Source organism: Artibeus jamaicensis, unplaced genomic scaffold, assembly GCF_021234435.1.
Source record: "Artibeus jamaicensis isolate MK-2021 breed Jamaican fruit bat unplaced genomic scaffold, CSHL_Jam_final contig_777, whole genome shotgun sequence".
NCBI classification, from domain to species: Eukaryota; Metazoa; Chordata; class Mammalia; order Chiroptera; family Phyllostomidae; genus Artibeus; species Artibeus jamaicensis.
Genome location: NW_026521966.1, coordinates 2,471,822 through 2,496,820, shown reverse-complemented (window position 1 = coordinate 2,496,820; position 24,999 = coordinate 2,471,822). Strand labels below are relative to the sequence as shown.

General features: G+C 46.4%; 2 protein-coding genes across 8 annotated transcripts in view; one reads left to right on the top strand and one right to left on the bottom strand.

Annotated features, from left to right (window-relative positions):
• ZZEF1 (zinc finger ZZ-type and EF-hand domain containing 1) overlaps positions 1 to 10,169 on the bottom strand; it is a 111,301-nt gene extending 101,132 nt beyond the window's left edge. For all 3 annotated transcript variants that reach the window (XR_008392873.1, XM_053672581.1, XM_037133064.2), the window contains exon 1: positions 9,723 to 10,169. Coding sequence is in view for 2 of the 3 variants with exons in the window: in XM_053672581.1 (XP_053528556.1) it covers positions 9,723 to 10,076 (354 nt within the window). In the remaining variant the exon portion in view is untranslated. The remainder of the gene's footprint in view (positions 1 to 9,722) is intronic.
• A 73-nt stretch (positions 10,170 to 10,242) lies between these two features.
• LOC119040182 (neuferricin) lies at positions 10,243 to 23,872 on the top strand. Of its 5 annotated transcripts, none has more exons than XM_037133061.2 (5): positions 10,243 to 10,450; positions 14,886 to 15,026; positions 18,554 to 18,740; positions 20,905 to 22,820; positions 23,630 to 23,872. In XM_037133061.2, exons 2-4 carry the CDS (start codon positions 14,972 to 14,974, stop codon positions 21,119 to 21,121), a joined length of 459 nt encoding a protein of 152 aa, XP_036988956.1. In that variant the 5' UTR covers positions 10,243 to 10,450; positions 14,886 to 14,971; the 3' UTR covers positions 21,122 to 22,820; positions 23,630 to 23,872. The 5 variants fall into 5 exon arrangements, with proteins under 5 accessions (XP_036988956.1, XP_036988957.1, XP_036988955.2 ...); XM_037133062.2 differs by having other exon boundaries at positions 10,243 to 10,476; XM_037133059.2 differs by lacking the exon at positions 10,243 to 10,450 and adding an exon at positions 10,496 to 10,875.
• The last annotated feature ends 1,127 nt before the right edge of the window (positions 23,873 to 24,999 follow it).

Genomic DNA, 24,999 nt, shown 5'->3' with positions numbered 1-24,999 from the left:
TTCAGGCTACACATTCCTAGCAGGAGCAGAGCTGACACAGGGATCTTCTCAGCACACCCACCATATCAGGAGTTGATCTGTTCCATTACTATCGAAGTTACTTTTAATGACTTGGTTAAGATAGTTGTCTGCCAGGTTTCTGTACTTTAAAATTACTGTGGGGAGTGGGTGCTGGGGACAGGAGGTAGAGCTCAGGTGAGCTTCCCTCGCAGACAGTTCCTAACAACACGCCACAGACAGGTGTTGGTCCACAGTCCAAGGTTGGGGACCCCTGTTTTAGTATATTCAGAGTTGTGTAGCCACTACTACCACTAATTAAAAAAATTCATGGTTAATTGCAACCATGAAAGAACAGAATACTATTATTAAAAACAGGCTACTCAGAAAATTTTTATACACTCTTGAAAATTAAAAATATCAAGGCAAAGTGAAAATGTCAATAGATTTTGGAAGATAATTCTTTTTTTTTTGGAAGATAATTCTTATGAGGCTAGAAGATAAAGTTGACTGAAGTGTCCTAAAAGTAGAGCAAAAAGACAAAACAATGAAAAATGGGAAAGTCGAAAAGAAGATAAATCAGGAGACCCATCCAGGAGGTCCAACATCCAAATAATGAGTTCCAGAGGAAGGGAACACAGGCAATGGAAGGGAGAATGTCACAAGCAGCATGATTCAAGATAACTTCCCTATGTTGAGGGGCAGGAGTTCTAAGACCGAAGAGGCTAAGTAACCTACGCTATGGATAAAAGCACATCATAATGAAATTTCATAACACAGAGGAAAGAAAAGTTCCTACTCTCAGAGGGAAGACAGTTTCCATGTAAGAAGTTAAGAATAGGAATGGGGCTGACTCAGCAGTTCTGCTGGCAACCAGAAGGCAATGGGATTGATCAGTGCCTTCAACAGTCTGGGGGCTCTCCTAATCCAGAAGTCATACTCAGCCCAATACCATTACTGTGAAAGAGAAGAGCAAAACGTCCCTTTACATGCGAGGTTCTGAAAAGAATATGAACTACTCAACACTCCCTTACTCAGAAAACGACTAGAGCATATGGCCACTAGAATGAAGGACTCCGCCAAGAAAGAGAAAGAGTGGGCTCCGACCAAGAGTCAATAAATCCCCAGGTAATGGAGCTTCTAAGGTGATACCGGCACAGCAGACCTGGAGAAAAACAAACTTAGAACGAAGCAGATCAGAAGGCTCTGGGAAACTAACTTTGAGAAGATGAACTACTAGAATACCCATGTAATTGAACATACTGCATGTTCATGTAAAAAGAGATTTTAGACAACTGGCAGAAAATCTGGAATTAAGTTAATGATAAAAGACAAAAAAATTAGCAAAAGCAAAGTACTGATTCAATGGTCAACTCCTGAGAAAAGAAACAGATGTATAACAAAGGAAAAGTAATCATGGAAAGCTATACAGCTCAGCTATGAACAAAACTTACACAAGAACGTAACTATTGAGAGTGATCTCAAAAAAACTGAAACCAGTTTTCTGGGAGGACAGGGGATGCGCAGGCCCATGGACAAGAACAGGAAGGTGACAGACAACTAAAGTCTTCTGTTCTACAGAGGGAATGAAATGGAGGAAGCTTGAACCTGAACACTCATAAAGAAATAATATAAGCCTACTAAGAAGAAATCTGGTCAGATTCACTGCTTACTTTGGGACCTGGCACAAGACTCTTGGCCTAAGTGTCAACTCCTCTTCCACCCAACCTTTCTTCATAGCTTGCTGTGAGGATCCAAAGGTTTCACAAAGAAGACTATGCCTAGTAAACTGCAAAGAATTCTTATTACAGTCTAGATAGGAAGGCATCATTGACCCGCCTTGCAGAGAAGAGGGAAAAGCAGGCTGGCTCACTGTGCATTCCCACCCATTTGCCTTGGTCTGAGGGCAGCAGGAGACAGGGCTCAGGCCATTCCTTTTGTACCTTAACCACGACTGGGATCAAGACTGTGGCACACAGATGAGATGTGCCAACACCATCACAGACCAGGACTGTGCACTCAGACCAGTGGAATGCAAGGCACCGGGCTTATACATAAAGGCTGCATGCTGGTTCAACCTTGGAGAACGTAGCAGTGCTCCGCCAGAAATCCAAAGATCTGGATCTAGTCCCAGTTCTGCCACTTATTGACCAAGAGGATCACTACCTATTTACAACTTCAGTTCACTCATCTGTAAGATAGTCTCACCTTCCATGTATAAGAGAAGTAGTGAGAGGGCTCTTACACAGAAGATGGAGTGAACAATCCATGTAAAACAAAAGTGGGGAAAAATAACACTACTAATAGAAGCATTTATTGAGCACTAAGGCACTGTTCTGGGTGCTTCACATGAACTAATTTATAATCTTCATACCAACTACATAAGGTAGATACTATGCTCATTTAATAGGTGAGGCAACTGGAATACAGCGTGGTTAGGTAAGTCAATCAAGGTCACATGGCAGGATTTGCCCTCAGTCAGGCTGACTCCAGGACCCAATTCTCAAGCTTGGTCTAAAGAAGAACCATAGAACAGGTAGACTTATAAAACAGCAAACTTGCTGACACCATTAACAGGCTAACTACACATGTGTCCAAGATATTACAGGAGGGAATCCCTTTTGGAGAAAGGGAGGGGGACAGGTTACATGCAATGGTTACTAAGGTCCCAGACAACTCAGACTCTAGACTAGCTGGCAAAGGAGTATCATTCCCTCAATTTGCCATGTTCTCACTCACCTCAATATATTTGCACATGCCGTATCTTTCAAATGGAATGTTCTTTTCTTCTTTTGCCTGACAAATTCCTCCAGCCTCTCAAGCCTTGGTTTGGTGAAGCCTGGCCCAAACACCATGCTACGATTAAATGCTTCTCTGTGGTCCTTGCAAGGTGTAAGGGCTTAGGACAGAGCAAAGGGCTGAAGGGAAGAGAAAGAGCACAGGACAAGACTCCCACATGTATGGGAAACAATGAATGGAGTTGGCTGCCTGAAGAGCATTGGAAATAAGAGTGGAAAGAATGGAAAGACCTACATGTTAGAGTAACATTTGACACTCTAAAAGCAAGACGGGACATGATGAAGTGGCATTTTGGAAATCAGGAAAAGGCAAAACAGAGATATGATGATTCCTCCATATCTCTCTTGGATCATGAATTTCTCCAAAAGAAGCCAGTACCATCATTCCCCACGCCTCCCCCTGCCCTGATAGCAAAGCACTCAGGACCAAAATAGCCTCCAGATCACCTGGGATCCTTCTCTTCTAAACTGCCTCATCACCATTAATGGCCATCACTTACTGAAAACTTCCAGTGTGCTGGTGTAATATGGGCTGCTTGGTGGTTATGGGGCCTCACAGCCCAGTTGTGAAACAAGATCTGACAGTGTGCTCTAAGTGCCAAGTGACCCATTCAGAAGTGGAAACAAAACCTCCAGGGGGGTGGCTGGAAACACCACTACACAGAAGCTATCTCAATCATGCCACGAGAAAGGCTCGGCCCTGGCCAGGTGACAGTACCAAGACAGAGAATCTTGGAGACCTGAAAAAAGCAAGGTCCACACACAGGACAAGGAAGGTATTCTGCTGGCTAAGGCACAGGGCCTGTGCAGGGGGACAGAGGTAGATGAGGTCAGACAGGGAGGGAGGCCAGCCTGTGGGCTCTGAGTGGAGGGTAAGCAGTGCTGGTAGCCTGCTTCATCTTAACGGTGCAATATACACATCTCTCACACTGTGTCTTCAAGGGGTAGACAATTACAGCTGTATAATTCTATTTACATGGTTCTTGAGCTCAGAGCCATTTTAAATTAGTTGATTAATACTTCCAACATGATAATGCCACATGGTATTTTTTCTCCAAATTTCCTCTAAACCCAATAGTGACTAAGAGCCTTTTAAAAATTTTGCTAAAATTATATTTTAACTGTTTCCTCCAACATCAAGAAATGTCTTATTATTAAAAGGTTACAGATTGAAACTAAAATACAATGATGGAGAATGAGGGCTGCACCACATTCAGCCTGTTAAATCAAACTGCAGGCACTATTGGGGTACAAACTTACTAAGTGTTGGCTATGAGCCGGAACTGTGCTAAGACAATGAATGAATGAATATAAATGGTCCTTCCCTCAGGATTTACAACCCAGTGAATTTTACAAAGTAGGCACCAAAGCTAATTTAGCAAATTAATACAATAAGACCTATTCACATTAAATTCCTACCTTCAAACTATCTGCTATCAGCTTGTGTTCAAGCACTGTTTCTGCCCTAGAGTCTACATGATTTTCTGGAAGCATATCATGTGAAAAACACAACTATCTAATCTCTTATCTCTGATGTCAAATAAGAATTTAATTTAACTCTATTTTTCTCCTACATATGAGTCAATTAAATATTGCTCCCTGTGAGCAAACCGGAGTCCTTCTCCATGGACCACACCCACCATAAGAAAAGGCATGATGAACTATAAAATATTAGCATTTCAGACTTTGGTCCTTGAACAACTCCAAGAACTTCTTTAGGACATCATCTCAAGCAGTTATGGTCACAGAAATGTGAAAGCGAGACAGCTGGGTGGACACAGAAAGCAACACAAATTAGGAGCTCAAAGAACCAACATGCAAAACTTAGAACTGTTTAGCATCATAATAATAAAGAATGTACAGTGAATGTACACCAATTATAACCTGTTTTATGGTGCTAGCTTTCATAAAATGAATGAAGGGCCCTGGCTGGTGTGGCTCGATGGATTAAGCACCAGACTGTGAACTGAAGGGTCACTGGTTCGATTCCCAGTCAGGCCACATGCCTGGGTTGCAGGCCAGGTCCCCAGTGGGGACTCTCGAGAGGCAACCACACACTGATGTTTCTCTCCCTCCCTCCTTTCCCCTTGTCTAGAAATGAATAAGTAATTTTTTTTAATGAATGAAGAGAAGCTTACATGTGGAATTAACTAAGAGAAATGTATACTCAATCAAGTGAAAGGACAGACATTATTTTTTATCCTCACCAGAAGATATGCTTACTAATTTTAGGAGAGAGAGAGAGAGAGAGAGAGGGTTGGAGAGAAATATCAATGTAATAGAGAAACTTCAATTGGTTGTCTTCTTGTACATGCCCCGACCAGGGACCAAACCCACAACCTAGGCATGTATACTGAGTGGGAATTAAACCTGAGACCTTTCAGTTTATAGGATGATGCTTCAACCTACTAAACCACACTGGCTAGGGCATGGAGAGATTTATTTTTATAGCGCAGAATCAAGTACACGGCTGTCTTTATTTTGTATAACACTAATAGAATTATCCCTTCCTGTGGACAGGACAACCACTGTGAGATGATCCCAATCATTAGGTTTTTAAACCTTGGCTAAGCCTTCACTTTGAATTAGGACCACTCTCTTCAAATAACCAGTGATAACCAGTGATAGTCACCAAATTTTAGTAAAACTCAAGCCCCAACTCTCCCCACCCCCAAATCTGTCATAATACTCTCCTAAGTGATCTGCTAACTTACTCTGGCCCTTCTTTCCACCTGGTTTTCCCACAAGGCAACCACAACCATCACAGTGCTTTATTTAAATCTCCACTGTTTTCAAACTCTTATTTAATACTGGATGCAAAGAACTCCTACAATCTGGTCTTGATCTACTTCTCTAACCTTGTTCTCCCTAGCAGCACTCTGATGAAGCCACATGAGGAAAAGACTGCTAATTATAACCCAATATCTGTTTGCTTCCTCGGTATTTAAATCCTGGTTTTTAGCTGAAAATGTGAGCATGGAAGATCTTTTCCGGCCTCCCTTGCAGCTATGTGGCTGGATTTGGGGCAATGGGATATGAGCCATGGCCTTTTCCATACCTCTTCCTTTTCCCGCTTGTTGGAACGTGGGATGTAACAGTTTGAGTCTTTCTTACCACTAGGTAGAAAGTGCCCGTGGAGGATGACAGCACTGTTGTGGATGGATAGAGCCAGGTCCCTGATGTCTGTGAAAACTGCCATACCAACCCTGGACTGCTACCTAGGCTTTTATGTTAAGAAGCTTCTCTATTGTTTAAACCCATTTCACTGTATTTTCTGTCCCTTGGAGTAGTTTTGTATGACCCTAATATATCATACCATTCTTCCAGTTCTCCATTCTCTGGACTTTGAACTCATGCTTGCAATTCCCTCTGCCTGAAACACTACTAACACCTTCTGTGCTTGTCAGCTTTCATCCTTCAAATCTGAGCTGAAGTATTACTCTCTTGGATGAGTCCTCCTTGACTTCCTAGATAAGGTTAAATAATCTTGCTGGGTTTTTTTTTCTTACACTTAAGGGAAAGTGTAAGGAAAATACTCACCAACTGGTGGATAAACATAAATCTCTTTTAATACTACATACTCTTTAAGAGCAAGTATCTGCTTGCACTGTCATCCAAGTGTTTGGCACTCAGTATATGCCAACAAATATTTGCTCAATGAACAAATGAATAACGTCATTGCCCTCGCATGATTTCTGGACCACACCTTGAGAACTTCTTGGCCTTACATTACAGGACTCCTGTAAACTTCACCTGTAGCTCTATTCCGTCAGTCACACAATGTAACCACTGTTTCTCTACATTCTCTTTTGGACAGTTCTGAAAAGTGTCAACTCCTTCATCAGATCCACACAGTTTTCTTGCACATCTTCATTTTCTCATTACATACCTAGGGCTAGAATAGAAGTATTATGGGTATTCTTGGAATTAAAAAAAAAAAAGCATGGAACAGCAAAGTTGAGAAAGAAGAACAAAGTTACAGGTGTCTCACTACCTGATGTCAAACTATACAAAGATACAGTAATCAAAACAGCATTGTACTGCCATAAAAACAGACACATAGATCAATGGAACAGAATCACCCAGAAATAAACCCATGCCTATGTGGTCAATTAACATTTGAAAAAGGAGGCAAGAACTTACAATGGGGCAAAGACAGTCTATTCAATAAACTGGTGTTGGGAAAAGTGGGCAGATACATGCAAAAAAAAAAGAAACTAGACAACCTTCTCACACCATGTACAAGAATAAACTTAAAATGGACTTAAAACTTAAATGTAAGGCTTGAAATCTAGAGAGAAAACAGGGAATACAATCTCTGACATTTAGCAATAATTTTTCTAATGTATCTTCTTGGACAAGGGAAAAAAATAAACAAACAGGACCACATCACACTAAAAAGTTTTTGCAGAGCAAAGGAAACAAGCAACAAAAATAGAAAAACAACCTACTGAATGGGAGAAGATATTCAGCAATGATACATCCAATAATGGGTTAATATCCAAAATTTATGGACCTCATAAAACACCAAAAAAATTAACAATCCGATTAAAAAACGGGCAGAGACCCTGAATAGACACTTCTCCAAAGAGGGCATACAGATGGCCAATAGACATATGAAAAGATGCTATACGTCACTACTTCTCAGAGAAATGCAAAATAAAACCACAATGAGATATCATCTCACACCTGTCTGAATGGCTATTGGCATTAAATCATCAAATAACTAGTATTGGCAAGGATGTGAAGAAAATGAAACCCTCGTGCATTGTTGGTGGGAACACAGACTGGTGCAGCCACTACAGAAAACAGTACAGAAGTTTCTCAAAAAATTAAAAATAGAACTGCCTATGACTCAGCAATTGCACTTCTGGGAATATACTTGAAGAAACCCAAAACACTAAAACTCAAAAGAATACATGCATCCCTATGTTCACTGCAGCATTATTTACAACAGCCAAGATATGGAAGCAAACAAAGTGCCCATGAAGAGACTATGGATAAAAAAAGCCGTGGTCCATATATACAATGGAATATTACTTGGCCATAAAAAAGAATGGAATCTTACTATTTGCAACAGCATGGATGGACCTGAAGAGTACTGTGCTAAGTGAAATAAGTCAGACAGAGGAAGAGAAATACCACATGATTTCACTTATATGTGGAATCTAAAGAACAAAATAAATGAACAAACAAAACTGAAACAGACTCATAGAGAGAACAAGCTGATGGTTGTCAGCAGGGAGGGGATTTGCAGGACTGGTTGAAAAGTTGAAGGAGCCCTGGCTGGTGTGGCTCAGTGGATTGAGCTCCAGCCTGCAATCTGAAAGGTCACCAGTTCAATTCCCAGTCAGGGCATGTGTCTGGGTTGTGGGCCAGGCCCCCAGCTGGGGTCATGCAAGAGGCAACTGATTGATACATCTCTCCAATGTTATTTCTCTCCCTTTCTCCCTCCCTTCCCCTCTCTTTAAAAGTAAATAAATAAAACCTTTTAAAAGAAAGTTGAAGGGATTAAGAAGTACAAATTGGCAGTTATAGAATAGTCATGGGTATGCAAAGTACAACATAGGGAATATAGTCAATAACGGAGTAATAACTATGTGAAATGTCAGGGAGAACACTTTATAAAGTATATGTCTGCCTAATCATTATGCTGTACACCTGAAACTAATACAAAATAATATTGAGTGTAAAGTGTAATAGAAAAAAATTTTAAATGCAGGCCTTCACTTAATATGACCAATGACCAACATTTTCAACAGTTGAGATGCCTTATAGGTCTTTTTAAAAGGAAAACGTGATACATACAAACCACATTATCTGAATTATGGATATGTAGAGGAAAATATTCTTAAAATATTTTACAAGCCTCTGGTTTTAACGTGTACATTACTTTTTAATGGCATTACAAGTAGTTTACTGTAATGCCATGAAAAAGTTTACTGCTTTCTGTATTCACCTTTCATTGACGCTGAGAAGTCTACATGGCTTACTCATTTTAAAAAATTAAGCACCTTTTTGTTATAACACTGTGGAGTTAAATAAATAGGGTCATAAGAAGGTAGTGGAGATAAGATAAACAAAAACCAAGAAATCTGAGTGACAATCTCAGTTTTGCCAATGATTTACTGAGTGACCTTGGACCAGCTCTCTTCTTAACTCTAAAATGAAGTTTTCAGTACAGATAATTCCTTAGATCCCTTCCAAGGACAATATTTTTTCGACATACTGTTAATGATTTAATAGAAATGATCATTGGTAATTATGCCAAAAACTGTGTAATTGCAAGTATTCACAGGAAACCTGGTATTTGCTCCTAAGTTTTAGGTTCTGTGGAGGTTTAAATTAGTCTAAAATATGGTTCTTCAAAGATCTAAACACAAATGTGTATTTGGAAATGCAAGTTTCTGCTTGAGGAGAATGGCTTTTAGAATGTGTTTTCCCAGTAGATGTTACTCTCCTCCCACATTTCTTAGGTGCCCACACCAGCTTCAGAAGGCGCTCCGTAAAGCGCCACCAGCCAATAAAACAGAATGCTTTTCACTGCCACACCCTTCATCACTACACCTTCCTTCTCCTTCCGCTGCTCTGGAGCCTGATAAGAAAACTCCAGAGAGCAGGTGACCCGGCGTCTGACAACTGCACAAATTTCTGTACTACAACAAAATGCAAAGACATCTGGTCTTGTTCAGTTCTTCAAAGCAAAAACGGCCGAATCTAGGGTTTCCACATTTCTAATAAAAGTTAAATAAGTGTGTAGCCTTCTCCAGTCATGAACAGAATGGAAGAACCCATGTAAGTCCCCGCTTCGATTCTCGGACCCTGCGGGTTCCTGTTTGCCCACGCCAAAGCCACCTCCCACCACTTCTTCGCGCCCTTGGAGGCGACCGCCCAATACCCATCCCGCAGTCGCCAGCCAGCCCTAACCTCCTCGAACTGCTCGCCGGAGCAGCCGGCGCCGCGAGCCTCCAGCAGTTCCCGGAACTGCTCCAGGGTGACTGACTCCTCGCCGCGGCCCAGCCGCTCTTCCAGCCAGCGTAACAGCGCGCCGTGGTGCCTGGACACCAGAGACTCGCAGGGCGGCGAGGGCCGTAGCGCAGCCGCCGCCTCTCGCAGCCGCGCCGGCTCCAGCAGCGCCGAGGCCGGTGGCAGCACCGGGGCGGCAGGGCCCGGGCCCGGGGTCATGCGGGAGTCCGCGGCCCAGTCCGGGTGCGGGCCCCAGCTCTCGCCTCCCGTGGCTGCCGCTTCGTCTTCACTGCTGTGACTCGGAGCGTTCCCCATGGGGTCTCCGTCTCGGGCGCCCGGGCTCTGCCGCCGCCGCCGCCTCCCCGCCTAGACCTGTCAACCTCAGACAGTACCCGGCGGGCGGGGACGGGGAGGGTACGGCGGCGGCGGCTTCCGACTTCCTCGCCGTCAAGCGAGGATTGCTGTCGCTAAGGCGCCGTCAAGCGGACTTCATCCGCTGTCGTGAGACAGACAAGCTCTGCGAAGAGTGAAACTACGAATTAGGAGAAGGCGCAGCTGTCCTGTCGTTTGCGTCATCAACGATCTCCTTTGCCACCATCTTTGTTTGGGGCGGACAACCTGCCAGCCAAGAAGGCTTTTTTCTTCTCAGTTGCTGGGTATCCTTCCACGTTCACTAGCTTGCTGAAAAAGTACGAGAAAGAGTCGGAGCCCTGGAGTGAGCTTTACCCAGACTTTCTTCCTTTTAGTCATTTCAAGGGAGAGCTTAGCGTCGGTGACTTCGCTGCCAGCGCCTCCGCCATCTTAGTTGTGGGCGGAGAGGCGGCAACTACGGGAGCTTGTAGAGGGTCCCCAGTCTAAATGCTGCGGCTCAGCGGGCGCGGGCTCCTACTGGGCCTGGCTGCAGCGGCGACCGCAGTGCTGGCAGCGCGGCTGATGGGCTGGTGGAGTCCCAGCTTCCGCGCTGGCTTCCGCCTTTTCATACCCGAGGAGTTGGCCCGCTACCGCGGCGGCCCCGGGGACCCAGGCCTCTACTTGGCATTGCTGGGCCGCGTCTACGATGTGTCCTCTGGCCGGAGGCATTACGAGCCTGGAGCTCACTATAGCGGCTTCGCAGGTATTAGCGAGGCGGTTCACGCCCTTTCTTGGTCCCACGCGGGCGTGTAGACGCCTGCGCGGTGTTTATTCAAGTATTCATCTGCTTTTTACCCTCATTCATCAGAGCAGCATGGGGGCTGGGTGCAGCTGCATGATCCTTCTTGTCTCTAACTTGTAGCCAGCTGTTAACCGGCTTCTATTGTCCTTGTCGTTTCCTACGTTCTTCCTGACTTACCATGGAGAAACGTCTCCTGCTTCTTGTCAGTTACCCATTCATTACCCACCGGCAGAAGCCCCCGGAGGGATACCTGCTTTGTGCCACACTGCGTGGCTCTCAGGGCACAGAGATGAATGAGAGCCAGCTCATTATGTCCGGATCCAAGTTTCTCCCCATCCAACTTTCCTCTAAAAATAGTATGTTTGGTTTGTGTAGTTCTTGCTTCCAGTACAGATACACTTGTCAGCCTTTCTTTAAAAAGATGAGGTTAGAGCGCAAAGGAATGTGGTCACTTTTACAGTCTTTCATTATGTTAGGCTTCAAAGAACACTTGTCAGATGAAGTTTATTCTACTGACCCTACTTTACAGCTGAGGGTATTAAAGGATGTAATTTGCTCAAAGCCCTCACAACTAATTACTAACAGGACTTGGTCTAAGACCACCAGCTTATTACCTTTAGAGATGCTTCCTTACCAGCCCAGAGGAATGACCATCTCCTGGATTAAGAGAAAAAAATGCAGAGCAAGTTAAGACCAGTGACTAGGCTGATAGGAAATAAGCATTTTCCACTTGTCATTCATTATCAGGGAAATTGGAAAGCTGCCTCTGGTACTTAAATACGCATCACTACCCTGTCTTTAGAGAGAACTTTGGAAATAGCAGCACAGACAGGAACTAAGTTCAGTTGGTGTTTCCAAGCTCCTCAATTTGCCCGGGAAGGGACTTACCAAGGGCTACACAGTGACTTAGAAGTGGAGCTGAGACTGGAATCAAGAGTTATTTTATCTGCCAGGAGAGGGCGCTTATTGATGTACTATCCTGCCCCATCCTGTTGCAGCTGTCATGGCCATATCCACAGTGTGAGCATAAAACTCTGCATTGCTGGGATGAAGTTTCTTTCGTAGTGTGTTCTACTGTCTACTGAGTTCCTTTGTGCCCACTATTCATTTAACACCTATTACTGACCATTACGACATAGCCTGTCTTGTACCAGGTGCTGAGAAACCAAAAATTATAGCACTCTCCCCACCGTTCACACAGTCTAGTAGAGAAGCAGATTTGTTAAGTTCATATACTCATTTGTTCAGTCAATATTTTTATTAAGGTATAATTCATATAAAACTCACCCCTTTAAATGTATAATTCACTAGTTTCTAATATAGTCAGAAAGTTGGGCAAACATCACCACTATCTAGTTCCAGAACATTCTTACTACCCCCTAAAAGTAACCTCATATCCATAAGCAGTCACACCCCATTCCCCTCTGTCCCTCGGCGCCTGACATACACTGTCTACTTTATGTCTTTAAAGATTGTCCTGGGCATTTCATATACATGGGGTCATACATGCGGCCTTTGGTGACTGGTTTATTTCACTGGACATAATGTTCTCACGGTTTGTCCATTGTGTATCACCCTGTGTCAGTACTCCATTCCATTTCATGCTCAAATAATATTCCATGTACAGTATGCCACTTTTGTTCATCGCATGTTGGAATTTGTCTTGTCTCCACTTTTTGCCTATTATGAATAATGCTGCTATAAACATTCATGTGCAAGTTTTTGTGTGGGCATGTTTTCTGTTTTCTTGGGCATTTACCTAGGTATTTACATAGAATTGCCAGGTAACTCTATGTTTAACTTTTTGAGAAACTTCCAAATTGTTTTCTAAAGTGGCTGCACTATTGTGCATGCTCACCATCAATGATTAGAGTTTCAATTTCTCTGTATCCCTCACCAGACTTGTTATTGGCTGCCTTTTTTTGTCTTTTTGATTATAGTCATTTTAGTGAGTTTGAAATGGTATCTCACCCTGACTGGTGTGGCTCAGTGGATTGAGTGCTGATCTTCGAACCAAAGGGTGGAATGTTTGATTCCCAGTCAGGGCATGTGCCTGAGTTGCAGGCCAGGTCCCCATTAGGGTGCATGTAAGAGGCAGCCACACACTGATGTTTCTCTCCCTCTGTTTCTCCCTCCTTTCCCCTCTAAGTAAATAAATATATTCTTTTAGAAAAATGCTAGAATCCTCCATTGACAGTATATCTTAAAAAAATAAAAAGAAATGGTATCTCACCGTGGTTTTGATTATTTGAATTTCCCTAATAACTAATGATGTTGAGATCTTTTCACATGCTTCTTTATCATTTGTATATTCTCCTTGGATAAATGTCTATGCAAATTCTGTGTCCATTTTTTAATTAGGTTATATTTTTGTTGAGTTTTGAGAATTCTTAAATAATTGTGGAAAGCAATATATGATTTGCAAATATTTTTTCCTATTCCGTAGGTTGACTTTCACTTTCTTAATAGTGTCCTTTAAAGCACAAAAATTTTAAATTTGATCAAGTTCAATTAATTTTTTCTTTGGTTTCTTGTGTCTTTGGTATCCTAAGAAACTGTTGCCTAATCCAAGGTCACAAAGTTTTACACTTGTTTTTCTTCTAAGAGCTTTATAATTTTAGTCCATGCATTCAGGTTAATGTATTTTGAGTTAATTTTATATATGGTATGAGAAAGGATCTAATTTCATTCTTCTGTATGTGGCTATTCAGTTGTCCAAGCACCATTTGTTGAACAGACTCTTCTTTCCCACTTTGAATTGTTTTGACACTCTTTTTGAAAATCAGTTGGATTTTATTCAGTCAGCAGCTATTGAGAATTTAATAAAGAGCTGTCACTACCAGACACTGAGCAATCAATACTAAAGGAGTTTGGTGTTTCCCTTATAAAACTGGTAGACTAGTGGAAAAGACAAACATTAAGTAAGCATCATGTAAACAATTAATGAATTATTTTTGTGATGAGTGTTATAAGGAAAACATATTGCTGTTACCAGTGGCCAGGGAGCAGGGTGGCAAGGCAAGGTAGGTGGCAGCTGGTACAGGGCCCCGAATGGCGTGTTACAGAACTTTGACATTGTCATAGGGCAAAAGGAAGTCACTGAGAATTATTAATCAAGAGAATGACACAATCAATTTGTGTTTAAAATAATCAGTCTACGTGTTGTATGGAAAATAGGTGAATGGGGAAAGACTGAATGTAGAAAGAACTGCCAGGGGTTTACTGTAGCAGTTCAGATGACAAACGGGGACAGCCTGGCCTTGCTTAGTGGTAGACGGAGAAAGGTAGACTGATACAGGAACTATCTGGGAGGAAATGATGGAACTTGGGGACTGATTGGATGTGAGGAATGAAGGAGATGTGAAGAACTGCCTTTCAGAATTGAGCAACCGGTTAATATTCACTAAGACAGGGAATACTAGACTAGATGCATGTTTCTGGGGCTGGGGGTGACCGTTAGTTCCGTGTGGACATTTTGAACTAGTGCTGTCTGAGAGACACATAAATGACGCTGAGTAGACAACTGGATATACAGGTCTGGGGCTCAAGAGAAGTCTCGGTCAGGATAAGCATTGGGAGTCTTTGGTGTAGAGGTGCTGTGTGAAGCCACAGGAGTGGATGACATTGTCAAGTGGAGGGTGTGGACGGAGTAGAGGAGGTGGACAGTAATTGGACTCTGAGGCTAGTAGAAGAATGCGCTAGAGAGGGAGGAGGAGAACCTAAGGAGTGCAGTGTCATAGAAGCCAGCCAACATGGTCAGCTGTATTAAATGTTGTTGAAAGTAAATGGAAGAATGTGGTACATGCCAAAATGTGTGTCCACGGTCCACCAGCATTCATGACAGAGGAAGGGGACTATATTTGCTTGGGGTGGAGAGTGGGGTTTTCAGCAATTTCTCAGAAAATAGATTCTTGAGTTAGAACAGCGTCAGTGATTTATGTGCTGACCTACTGGAAACCCTTCTCCTGCAGGCCGAGACGCATCCAGGGCGTTTGTGACGGGGGACTATTCTGAAGCAGGCCTTGTGGACGATGTATCTGACTTGTCATTTTCTGAGATGCTGACCCTTCAAAATTGGCTGTCATTCTATGAGAAGAATTATGAATTTGTTGGTAGGTATTCCATAAGTGATTTCCAAAGATTTCATGTAGTTTTCTTGCAAGTTTTTAAGGAACTAAAAGTCTTTAGGGCTTTGGACTCCAGATTAAAATCTGAAAAGTAGCCATGGACTTTTCACCTTAAACTCCAGTTGTTAGTGTAGTAGTGAGTCCCGGAGGGAAATGGCTTGGGAACCCATCTCCCTCCCTCTTAACCTTGGGTGAGGGTTGCCTGCCCTCTCCAGCAGCCAGGGAGCTTCAGCCTCTCTTGCTGCACAGCCAGCAGCTGATGACATCACCCTGAACCATGAGCTCCTGGGCCGCATCTTCCCTGTCTCCTGCATTCTGGGCATCTGGCTTCAGTACACAGTCAGGAAGGCTTGGAGCCTAAGTTTGTGTGCAGTTTTGACAAATATCCTTTTTATTTTGTCCTCTAAGAAGACAAACATTACCTTGTGTCCATCCTGAGTGAACTGTGTCCCAAGGGGAAGGTTTGCTAATCAGCAGTTGTTAAAGCCGGTTGTGTAGGGCAGGGGTCCCCAACCTCTGGGCTGTGAATTGGTCCTGGTCCTGCCCTGTTAGGAACCAGGTCACACAGCAGGGGGTGAGCTTAAATCATCCCCAAACCATTCCCTCCACCCCGGCCTGTGGAAAAATTGTCCTCAAAACCAGTCCCTGATGCCAAAAAGGTTGGGGACCACCGGTATTGGGCGCTGTACTTGCTACTTATTGGTGAGACACGGGAGAACTAACCTTTTAAAGGGAAAGACACTTACCAGTGTCAGTCCCAGAAACTGGGTAGCTGCGGTCCACTGCAGGCCTGACCACTCCCTGGAGCCCAGCTTGGGCACTGCCGACTTTCCCCTTTGGGACACGTCTGCACTGGAAGAGTTCTTCCTCGGCCCCTGACATCTCTGAGTGACTGCTTCTGTCATTACTACTTGGGTCACCTTTTCTGAGAACCTTGCCATTTTCACTCTCGCCTCTGCTCCCTCCATGTCCGGTGGCCATGGCTGTTTTCATGACTCTCAGGTTGTTTTCATCCCCACCCCCACCCACCGTCCTTGGCCCTTGTCAGCCCAACCCGTAGCACCCCCGCTTGGTTTCCACCCAGTCTGCCCCAGTGCATTCCGAGACCACGGTCATGTCTGCCGCTGAAGGAACCAGCCTCTACCCATCTGCCTTTCAGAAGGCTTGGTTCTCCCTTTTTCCCATGAGGTTGGCAAACCAAGGCTGAAACATTACTGGTTAATAAGGAAAAGAACCCCAACACAAAAGAGTAAGAATGGAGTCCTTTGAGTAGGCAGAGTGTTCTAATAGTGTGATGTGAGGGTGGGGGAAGGGGGAGGGGGTTGTATAGTTGGAAATGCTTCCAACTAAGGATTTGGGTTAGAGTCAGGATATACCTGAGCGTCTACTATGGCTAAGCTATAGTTCTGGTCCTGGCGGGGACCAGGGAGGAGCTGAGTGCAGTTCCTGTCCTCTGTTGGCCCATTCTCTTGGGGGCAGGGGTTGTGTCAGGCTCACTCATGGCACCAGAAAGGCTGAGGACACGTCAGAGGATGAAGCTGTCTTATCCGGGTGCACACTGAGGTGAAGACCAGCAGAAAACCATCTTGGCAGCCACATGGCCAGGCCTCAGGGGAAAATGGGAAGATGTCTTCTGTTGTTTTCTGGGTATAGCACTGGTTTGGAGACCCGGCCAGCGGTGACCACCCTTCTTAAGACACAGCTGCTACAGCTCTGTCTGCGTTGCCTGTACCACTGCTGCTGTCTCCTCAGGTCTCATGTCTAAAGTCACCAAAACAGCCTTGTCATCATGCATATGGGGGCCCCGTGTAGGAGAAATTCTTATGCCAGGCCGACGAGACCGCAGGCCTGAGACTAGGCCCTGAGCCCTTCGTTTATTCTCACAAGCACAGCGAATGCTCGGCACTAAGCTATTTGGGTTGCTGGGGCCTCAGGGTAAAGTAACAGATCAGACAAGTCCAGACAGGACTGTGAATAAAATAAACCCGATGAGATGCATGTTGCGTGGTAGGTGGCACCTTCAGAGAAGTTGGCCAGGGCGGTAGGTCTCTCAGAGGAGGTGACAGTTGAGCTGAGACCTAGAGGGTGAGAAGGAGCCAGCCACCCTGAGATCTGGAAAGGAGTTTTTCAGCTGAGGGGACAGTAGTACCTGAGGTGGGGAGCACCGAGGGGACATGATGTTCATGTTTTCGAGTGATCGCCCAGCTGCGGGCGATCACTTGTGGGAGAAAGAACTGGGAAGGGATGAGCTGAAGAGACACCAGCTGGGAGGCCACTGTTGTAATCCATATTCAGAGCAGGGCAGGAGCAGTAGAACGTGGAAAGACTAGAGTCGGTGTTTTTTAAAGGTCGGACTGACAAAACTTGCTAATGGATTAGACACAAACAAATGGAAGCCTACATTGGCTGTGACGGGGGCGGCAGCAGAGAGACCCAAGACTCCTAATCCGGAAGTAAAATAAATACAGTTGGCAAAGTCTGCAGAGGGAGCTGAACTTGAGAGGATGAACTGAATCATGGTGCACTGAGTGTAAGTGCCACTGGAATCTAAGTCAGTTCTCAGGGACTGAAGAGGTTGGACAGGTGTGGCTGGGGCAGGTATATGCTGCTGCCTCCTCCTGCCTGGTCAAAGCTCCTAGAAGTGCTTTCTGCTGCTTCTGTTGCCTTGTGACAGCTGCCGCCTGTGAAGGCCACTTACACTCAGGTCTTAGAGACAAAAGTTCCTGCACATAAAGAGAACTGAGCCCTTTTGGGCTTTGGCTCTCTGACCACTTGCTGGACATTGCCATAGCTTCCACTTTTACAAATTCCAGCAGGGATTTTATCTCAATCCAGTTTGCACTCACTATGTCCACTGAGAGACTGAGCAAGAGAACGGTGGGGGGGGGGGCAAGAACTCGCTCCTGGGGTCAGACCCACTCACTAGTTCCGTGGACCCTCCCCTTCTGTGAATGCAGGAACAATGGCTACTGTCTCATAGGTGGTTATGAGGTTAACAAAATATCAGTGAAGTGCTAGCTTGGCACCTGACACTGAGTAAATGCTCAATAAGTGATTTATTTATAGTTGGCTGAGACAGAACATTTCAGTATTGGGAAGAATTGAGCCACAGAGTTAGGCAGTAAGCCGTTTATCTGTCAGCCATTCACTGGGGCACCGTGTGCCTCAAGCACGGTGGAGCCCTGAAAAATGAATTGCACATGGTTCCACTCTCAGGGACTGATGTCTGGAAGTGACTCAGTTTATGGTTTCCTCATCAGAAGCCTCTTCAGCTACAAAAGGGGTGCTTCTGTGTGGAGTCTTGTCAGATGTTGAGAGACGCCAGGACAGAAGGGGCCACACGTACTTCCGGTGTGAGTTCCTAAGATGTAAGCACGCAGCGGGCCACTGTGGAGCCTGAAGTGGGAAGCCCTGGGAACTTGAGTATTACAGCACCTGCTCGAGAAGCTGAGCCTCTCCTCAGTGGCGCTCCCTCCCAATGTTACTGACATTCGGCTTTCCTGTCACCACAGGAAAGGTGACAGGAAGGTTCTATGGAGAGGACGGGCTACCTACCCCAGCACTGACCCAGGTGGAAGCCATGATCAGCAAGGGCTTGGAGGCAAACCAACAGGCACTGAAAGACAAGCACAAGTTTCCGCCATGCAACTCGGAGTGGAGCTCAGCCAGGGGTGGCCGGTTCTGGTGTTCCCCAGACAGGTAAGCGGGCTTCCCGCTGCTGCTCTCTGTCTCTCTCCCGCCCAGCTTCTAGGTCGTCATGTTCTTCAGTGAAGCCAGAGTTGTTAACCCAGGGGAACTTTCTCAAAATACATGTGCTTTGGGACAGTGATTCTCTCCTTTGGCTACATATTAGAATTGTCTGGGCAATTAAAAAATGTCACTGAAAGTGGCTCTTCATTCCAGGCAACTGGATGAGAATAGTAGGGTTGAGATCTGGGTGTCTTTTTTTCCCCCCACTTTAAAAAAAATTCCCCATGACTGAAGAAGCCCTGGCCTGGGAATGCAAAGGCACAAGTACTGTTTTTTCACTTGCTTTGGCCTGTTCATCCAGCCGAGGGCGTGGGCTTCCTACGTTTCGGCATAGATTAGTCCTGCCTATAGGAGATGGTGAGGAGGTGGGCATGGCCACTTGCAATGATGCCGAGGTGCCATCTTAAAGACCCTGCCAGTTCTGAGTAATTCCAGGAAGCACAGGCTAGGTGGAGAAGCCCTTTCCTGTAAGAAGGGAATCGAGGTGAGCCAGGTTAGAATGGATGCTACAGGGATCATTCCAGGTTGGTTTGGGGAAGTTGGAGAGAAAAAAATGTCTCCTTTAATCATCAGGCCAGCCTGCATTCAAATACAGCTCAAATCCCTCAAATCTCCTTTAGCTCTGATAGGGGAAAAGGAAGGCAGAAACTGACAAACTCCTCAGCCTCAAGGGCCTCAAAGAAAGAGCCTAGCTCTCCCTAAGGAGGGGTGGGGAGACCTGCTGTTGCTTAGCAGAGAAAGGCCGCTCCTCTGAGTGCTAAGTTGTGTAGATCCACCCTCTTCTGCCAGGAGAGACCATGCCTTTTGTTCTTGGGCTGATGTTAAGCCACCAGCCACCATATCCATCACACACTTCCTCTGCCTTCACTCGGGAGCAGGGGTGAGAGCAGCAGGAAGGAGAGCCCCTGCTCTCCTGGCCACCAGTTTTGAAGAGACAGCTTCCCCATGTTATCACACCTCCAGAAAGCAGAACCTGGACTGCCCACGTCAGGGAGAGGAGATAGAATAAAGGTGAGCCTTGCTGGACTGCAAGCCTCAATGGCTTCCAAGAGCACTGGTCCTCTGTGGGAGGACCCAGAAGCCTGTGTGCATTTCAATGCTTGACTTTGCTGGCTTGGAGGGCCTACCCCCCTCTCTGGCCCCACAGCCCTCATCTCTGTCTTTGCTTAACCGCTTCTTGCTTTCATGACTGAATTGCTTAGGCTCAGCCTTCCCCCCAGAGCTCTTCCAGATTAGCCAGCTCCAAGGAGTCTGGCGCCATGCCTGTGCCTCAGTGCACTTTGTGGTTTTCTGCACCTGTCTCTTCAGACTGGGAGAAGGAAGCCCTGAAGGCAGGGACTGGGTGTAGAGGAATGTTCACCAACAGTGAGATGGATGATTGGAAGGAAGGAAGGAGGGAGGTATGTCAGTGCCTTTCCCTAACAGCCTTGCTCTTGGGTCAGCTCCAGGTGGGTGGGCTTCTAACTGGGTGGCAGAGTTTCTCCAACGGCAGGTGACTCTGAGCCCAGGCACTGGAACCCATATGGGGTATCAATTCCAAGAATATCTTTTCCCTTTTGCAAGGCTTGTGAGTCCGTGGGAGACTAAAGAAGTACCCTGAGTCAGGTCCCTCTGCCCAGGATAGGAGGTTGCTCAGACTGTGTTGGGCCAGGTGACATCAAAGACTGTGCCTGTGCAAGGGGCAGGAAAGGGCCTCTCAGAGAAGGCTGACCAGCAGGCCTCAATTGTCCGCCCCTGCCCAAGTGCCAAAGACCCTGAGGCCAAGACACAGCCCAGCTCTAGGATGTAGCAGGGAAGGGAGGAGAGAATTGAGTCTGGCACTGCTGTTGAGAAGCTCACAGGCCAGTGGGGGAAAGCTTTTCCTGGGTGTTACCACCCATGCAGGGAGCACTGGCCCTACCACAGGGCAGGGGAGGCAGGAGGAAGTCAGGAGAGCACCGAGGTTCAGAGGCTGAACACAGCAGAGTGCCACCTATGGGAGATGTCAAGATAGCAAGTAAAATCACCTCTGCTTTTCACTGGGCTTGGCTCACTGCTTCCTCCTCTCCCCTTCCCAGACAGACTCATAAGTTCATGCTTCTAAGAAGTGACCCTCCTTTCCTTTTGTCTTCAGTGGAGGTGTGAGCAGAGACTGGACTGGCGTCCCCAGGAAGCTCTATAAACCAGGTGCCAAGGAGCCCCACTGTGTGTGTGTGAGAACAACTGGCCCTCCTAGTGACCAGGCGCTGGACAACCCTGCACACAGAAATCGTGGGGACTTGGATCACCCCAACTTGGAGGAATATCCAGGCTGCCCACCCCTGTCCATGGCATGCTCCTTCCCACTCTAAGTTGGTGCCCTTGCCTCGTGGGCCCTAGGATGGCCCCTGACTTCAAACAAGTGGGCCCAGAGGGACCAGCCTCTGCAGATGTGACCCATGACCCCTCACCATGGGATCACCTTTCTGGTGACCAAGGCAACCCGCCTAGAGCTTGGCAACCCACCTAGTACTGGTCAGCTTGGTTTTGCCACTCTTCCCCTAGATCTATTTGGCATCCTCCTTCAGAGCCCTCAGATATAATGGGCACTAATATGACCAACTCTGAACTAACTGGACAGACGACAAAGCGTCCTGAGCTCCAAGAACTAACTTCCCACGGACTCGTAGGCTGCCCAGATCAGCTGCTGGTCCGGTGAGTGGCACTAGCAAAGAGGGACTGCATCATTCCTTACAACTCAGAAATAGGACAGTACATCCAGAAAAGGCTAAATAATAATTATAAGAAAGAACAGCACCAACCTTTCTTATATGTGAGACTCTCTTGTAAGGCAAACTGAATCTGTAACCAAAAGCTGCACTGAGTTGGTGTGAGCGGGGCACCACAGTGGAAGGGGACAATGAGAGAGAAAAGGGTGTTTCTGGGGGTTGGAAAAGTTTTTGCTCGTATGGATGCAGCAAATCCAGATGCCTCTTTTAAAGCAAGGATATTGCTTCTCTTTTAAACACTTAACATTAGGTGTGGTGTGTTTTCAAAGGGAAAGCTCGGCATTTTTGGCAAAATGTATTTTAGAGCTCTTACAAGGTAACTAACTGGTTAGCCCAACAGCAAAGTTTGGGCAAGGCTGCCAACGCAAACAGCCTCAACGTGAGGTGGCTGGGCTTGCAGAGCTTCTCACCACACCTTGGGTGGTGTCCAAGGTCATCTGTAATCTACCCTTGACAGATTTCATGTCCATTACCTCCTGGCTTCTTAACTGCTTAGGTAGAGGGAGTGAGGGTATTCCTACTTCACAGATAAGGAAATGAAGCCTCGTGGTTTACAAACTCCTGGTCTCTCCTCATCTGAGCCCTCACCTCAACTTCTTTCCCAATTCCCTCAACTCTTATTTACACAGTCTGTATTCTTCCTTTCTTTCTCTCCCCTATCATTAATCTCAGTGAATAGCTTTCCAGATTCCCTGACCAGAAAATAGAGGCCTCCTCCCCTCCAGGGCCATCACTGGCCACGGCTGTTCCTGATGCAGGACTCTGCTCTCCACTCCTTTTACCCCACCCCCCCTTCAGATCTTCCTCACCTGCCTTTCCTGGACCTTTGGCCTCTTCCTGCCTCCTGGTTCCCTGCCCCCTCCACCATCATAAATAAAACACTCCTTCAGTAACACCAAGTGCTGCTGCAGCAGGAAGACTGTCTGTCTATTCCTGTCACAGATGAGCTTTTTGAAAAAGCAGCAGGAACTTGGTAGCCTTGCTGCTCAGCCCCACTCACCCGGCCCCTGTCCTTCCCTGCTCACAGCACACCTCCTGTATTGGCAGATCCCGTGGTTTCCTTGAAAGCTGCCTCTCCTCCACGAACCCCTCCCACTCTGGTGTCTCACTCCCACCTCAGCTACCCTGTCTCTAGTCCAGACGCCTTCCCTGCGCTTCCTGAATGTTTCTGGAGGCACCTCGGCGGCACCATTCTGGCATTGTCTCCGCTTTCTCTCTAGTGATTCTGTGAGCTCCCCCTGGTGATGGTCCCACCAGCACCATCCATACCCAGCTGCAGGAGGTAAGAACCCTTCCTCTCCTGTCCCCCTCCTCCCAACTGTCTGCACTTTGCAGCCACTCCACCTCCTTAGTTCGCCCCCTCCCATCCCCAGTCCTCTGATTTAGGCTGTCCTCTCTCACCGGGATTACTGCAGGAGTGCAACTCTGCTCCCTGCCTGCAGCCTGCCTTCCATACTGCTGTGAGCCGTCGTCCTTCATGATGACCAGGGCAGTTCCCCATTTAAACCTCTTCTGTGGCCCACCGTATCTACCAGGATCAAGGGCTGACGCTTCAGCAGTGTGGCACATGAGGCTCTTCTGTGGCTTGTCTCCTCTCAGCTTTGATCCCCCTGCCCCTTGCCCACCGTTAGCCTCACTGCATTGAGCCTTCATTCGGGCTCTCTTCTGCCTGAAGTGATAGCTCTTCCTCTGCTCGATTGGTCTACCTCTTATCCTCAAAACTCGGCTCAATCAGCACCACTTGGGACCTTTCATTAACCACTGGCCCACCAGTTGGATTTATTTTTTAAAGATTGTGCTTATTTTTAGAGAGAGGGAAAGGGAGAGATAAAGAGGAAGAGAAACACGGACTGGGACTGGTCACCTCTCCTAGGTGCCCTGACCCGGAACCAAACTGGCAACCTAGGCATGAGCCCTGACTGGGAACTGGTGACCTTTCACTTTGTGGGGTGACACCCAAACGAGCCACACTGGCCAGGGCCCACCAGTGGGATTCAGATGCACTTCCCCCTAGGTTCCCATGACAGTGCCCATGTGTTCACTCCTCATATAACCAGTACCGGTGTCCTGTAACCATGGATTTCCTTTCAGCTCTCACACTACACTGCAGACTCTTTGAGAACAGAGGTCAAGGGCTACTGGGTTCTGTACCCCTGTAGCCACAGTACCTAGAGTACATGGTAAGTGTGCAGCTCCAGAAACTTAGTAAGGGCACAAAGCAGTGGAACTGAGCCTAGAACTCAAGGTTCCTGTCCCGATTCAGTGCCATTTTCACTCCTCCATAGTTTGGTACATCTCCGCCCTCCCTGGAGCAGGAGCGAACAGAAAGGAGGGCTCAGATTAGAGCCTTGTTCTTTGCTCCATACAGCCCTTGAGCTCACTCAGCCCCTGCCTCAGGCATCCCTGGTCATTGGAAGCAGCTTCCAATTCCAGGCTAACTAACTGGGAACTCGTCACTGCCACCGCTCTCCTTATCCTTAGTCACAACAAATACAGGGTCCAGCACAAGGAATGCCCCTTTTAATCACAAAATCTTTTACTACGAAATCATAAGCATGTAATTCTGTAACATAACAGTATCACACTCAAGCACACTATGTGACATTTTACATGCACTGCTCAAATTAAAACTATAGATTATTACACCCATATTATTACCCTGGCAACCACACTGAAATGAAGCAGGTGTTACTTCTGCCGGACCCTGTATTTACCAAGCCCCTCTGTGCCATGGGATGAGTGATGGGAGGAAAGTGAGGCTCCTGACCTCTGGGAGCTCACAGTATGGTAGAAATGCAGGGAGAGTGTGCGGGCCAGGTCCAGAGATGCTCAGACCCTTCCAAAAGCAAACAAAAAGAAGCAAGACCATAGCACCCTTCGAGTCCTCCCAGCCAACTGTGGACTCGAGAGGCACTAGAAGTTGCCTAACCTCGGCCAGGTGCAGGCCCCTGAGCCCACGCTGCAGGGCATACTCAGCCAGCCGCAGCAGGCAGTGGCTTCCTTCCTCAGTGAGAACTTTCTCTTTGATGCCAACCACTCACATTATAGTATAGAGCTTCCTCATGAAGGGCCAGTGGGGGAAATTTCAAGGGACCCAGCAAGAGCAGGCTGTCATTTCAGGGGTCCGAAGGGCTTAGCCATGGAAGGGAGTGGTAACTGGAGAAATTTCTTCCCTCCCCAGTGGAGGTGGCCCTGGGCAATATATGGAGGAGGAAGGCAGTCCTCTGAGGAAAGCCACAAAGTTCAGCTCAGACAATTAAGACTTGCTGGTAGAGGGGAGTGGAGAAGAAAACATACATGTTGGGCATCTCTGCTGGGCAGGGAGCTTTAACATCCATGCCAGCCTGAGAGGGTCTCATTTTATGGTCCAGAAAAGGGGCGGAAACCCCCCACTGCCCCAGAACTTTGAATGGTTACAGCTGTCATCGAGGGGCAGAGCTGAGCTGTCTTAAAGCAAAGGT

Coding starts and splice junctions, on each gene's coding strand:
- LOC119040182 (XM_037133059.2), top strand. CDS start 10,620: ATGCTGCGGCTCAGCGGGCGCGGGCTCCTACTGGGCCTGGCTGCAGCG. Junction 15,027..18,553: donor GAAGAATTATGAATTTGTTG/GTAGGTATTCCA, acceptor CTGTCACCACAG/GAAAGGTGACAGGAAGGTTC. Junction 18,741..20,904: donor TTCTGGTGTTCCCCAGACAG/GTAAGCGGGCTT, acceptor TTTTGTCTTCAG/TGGAGGTGTGAGCAGAGACT.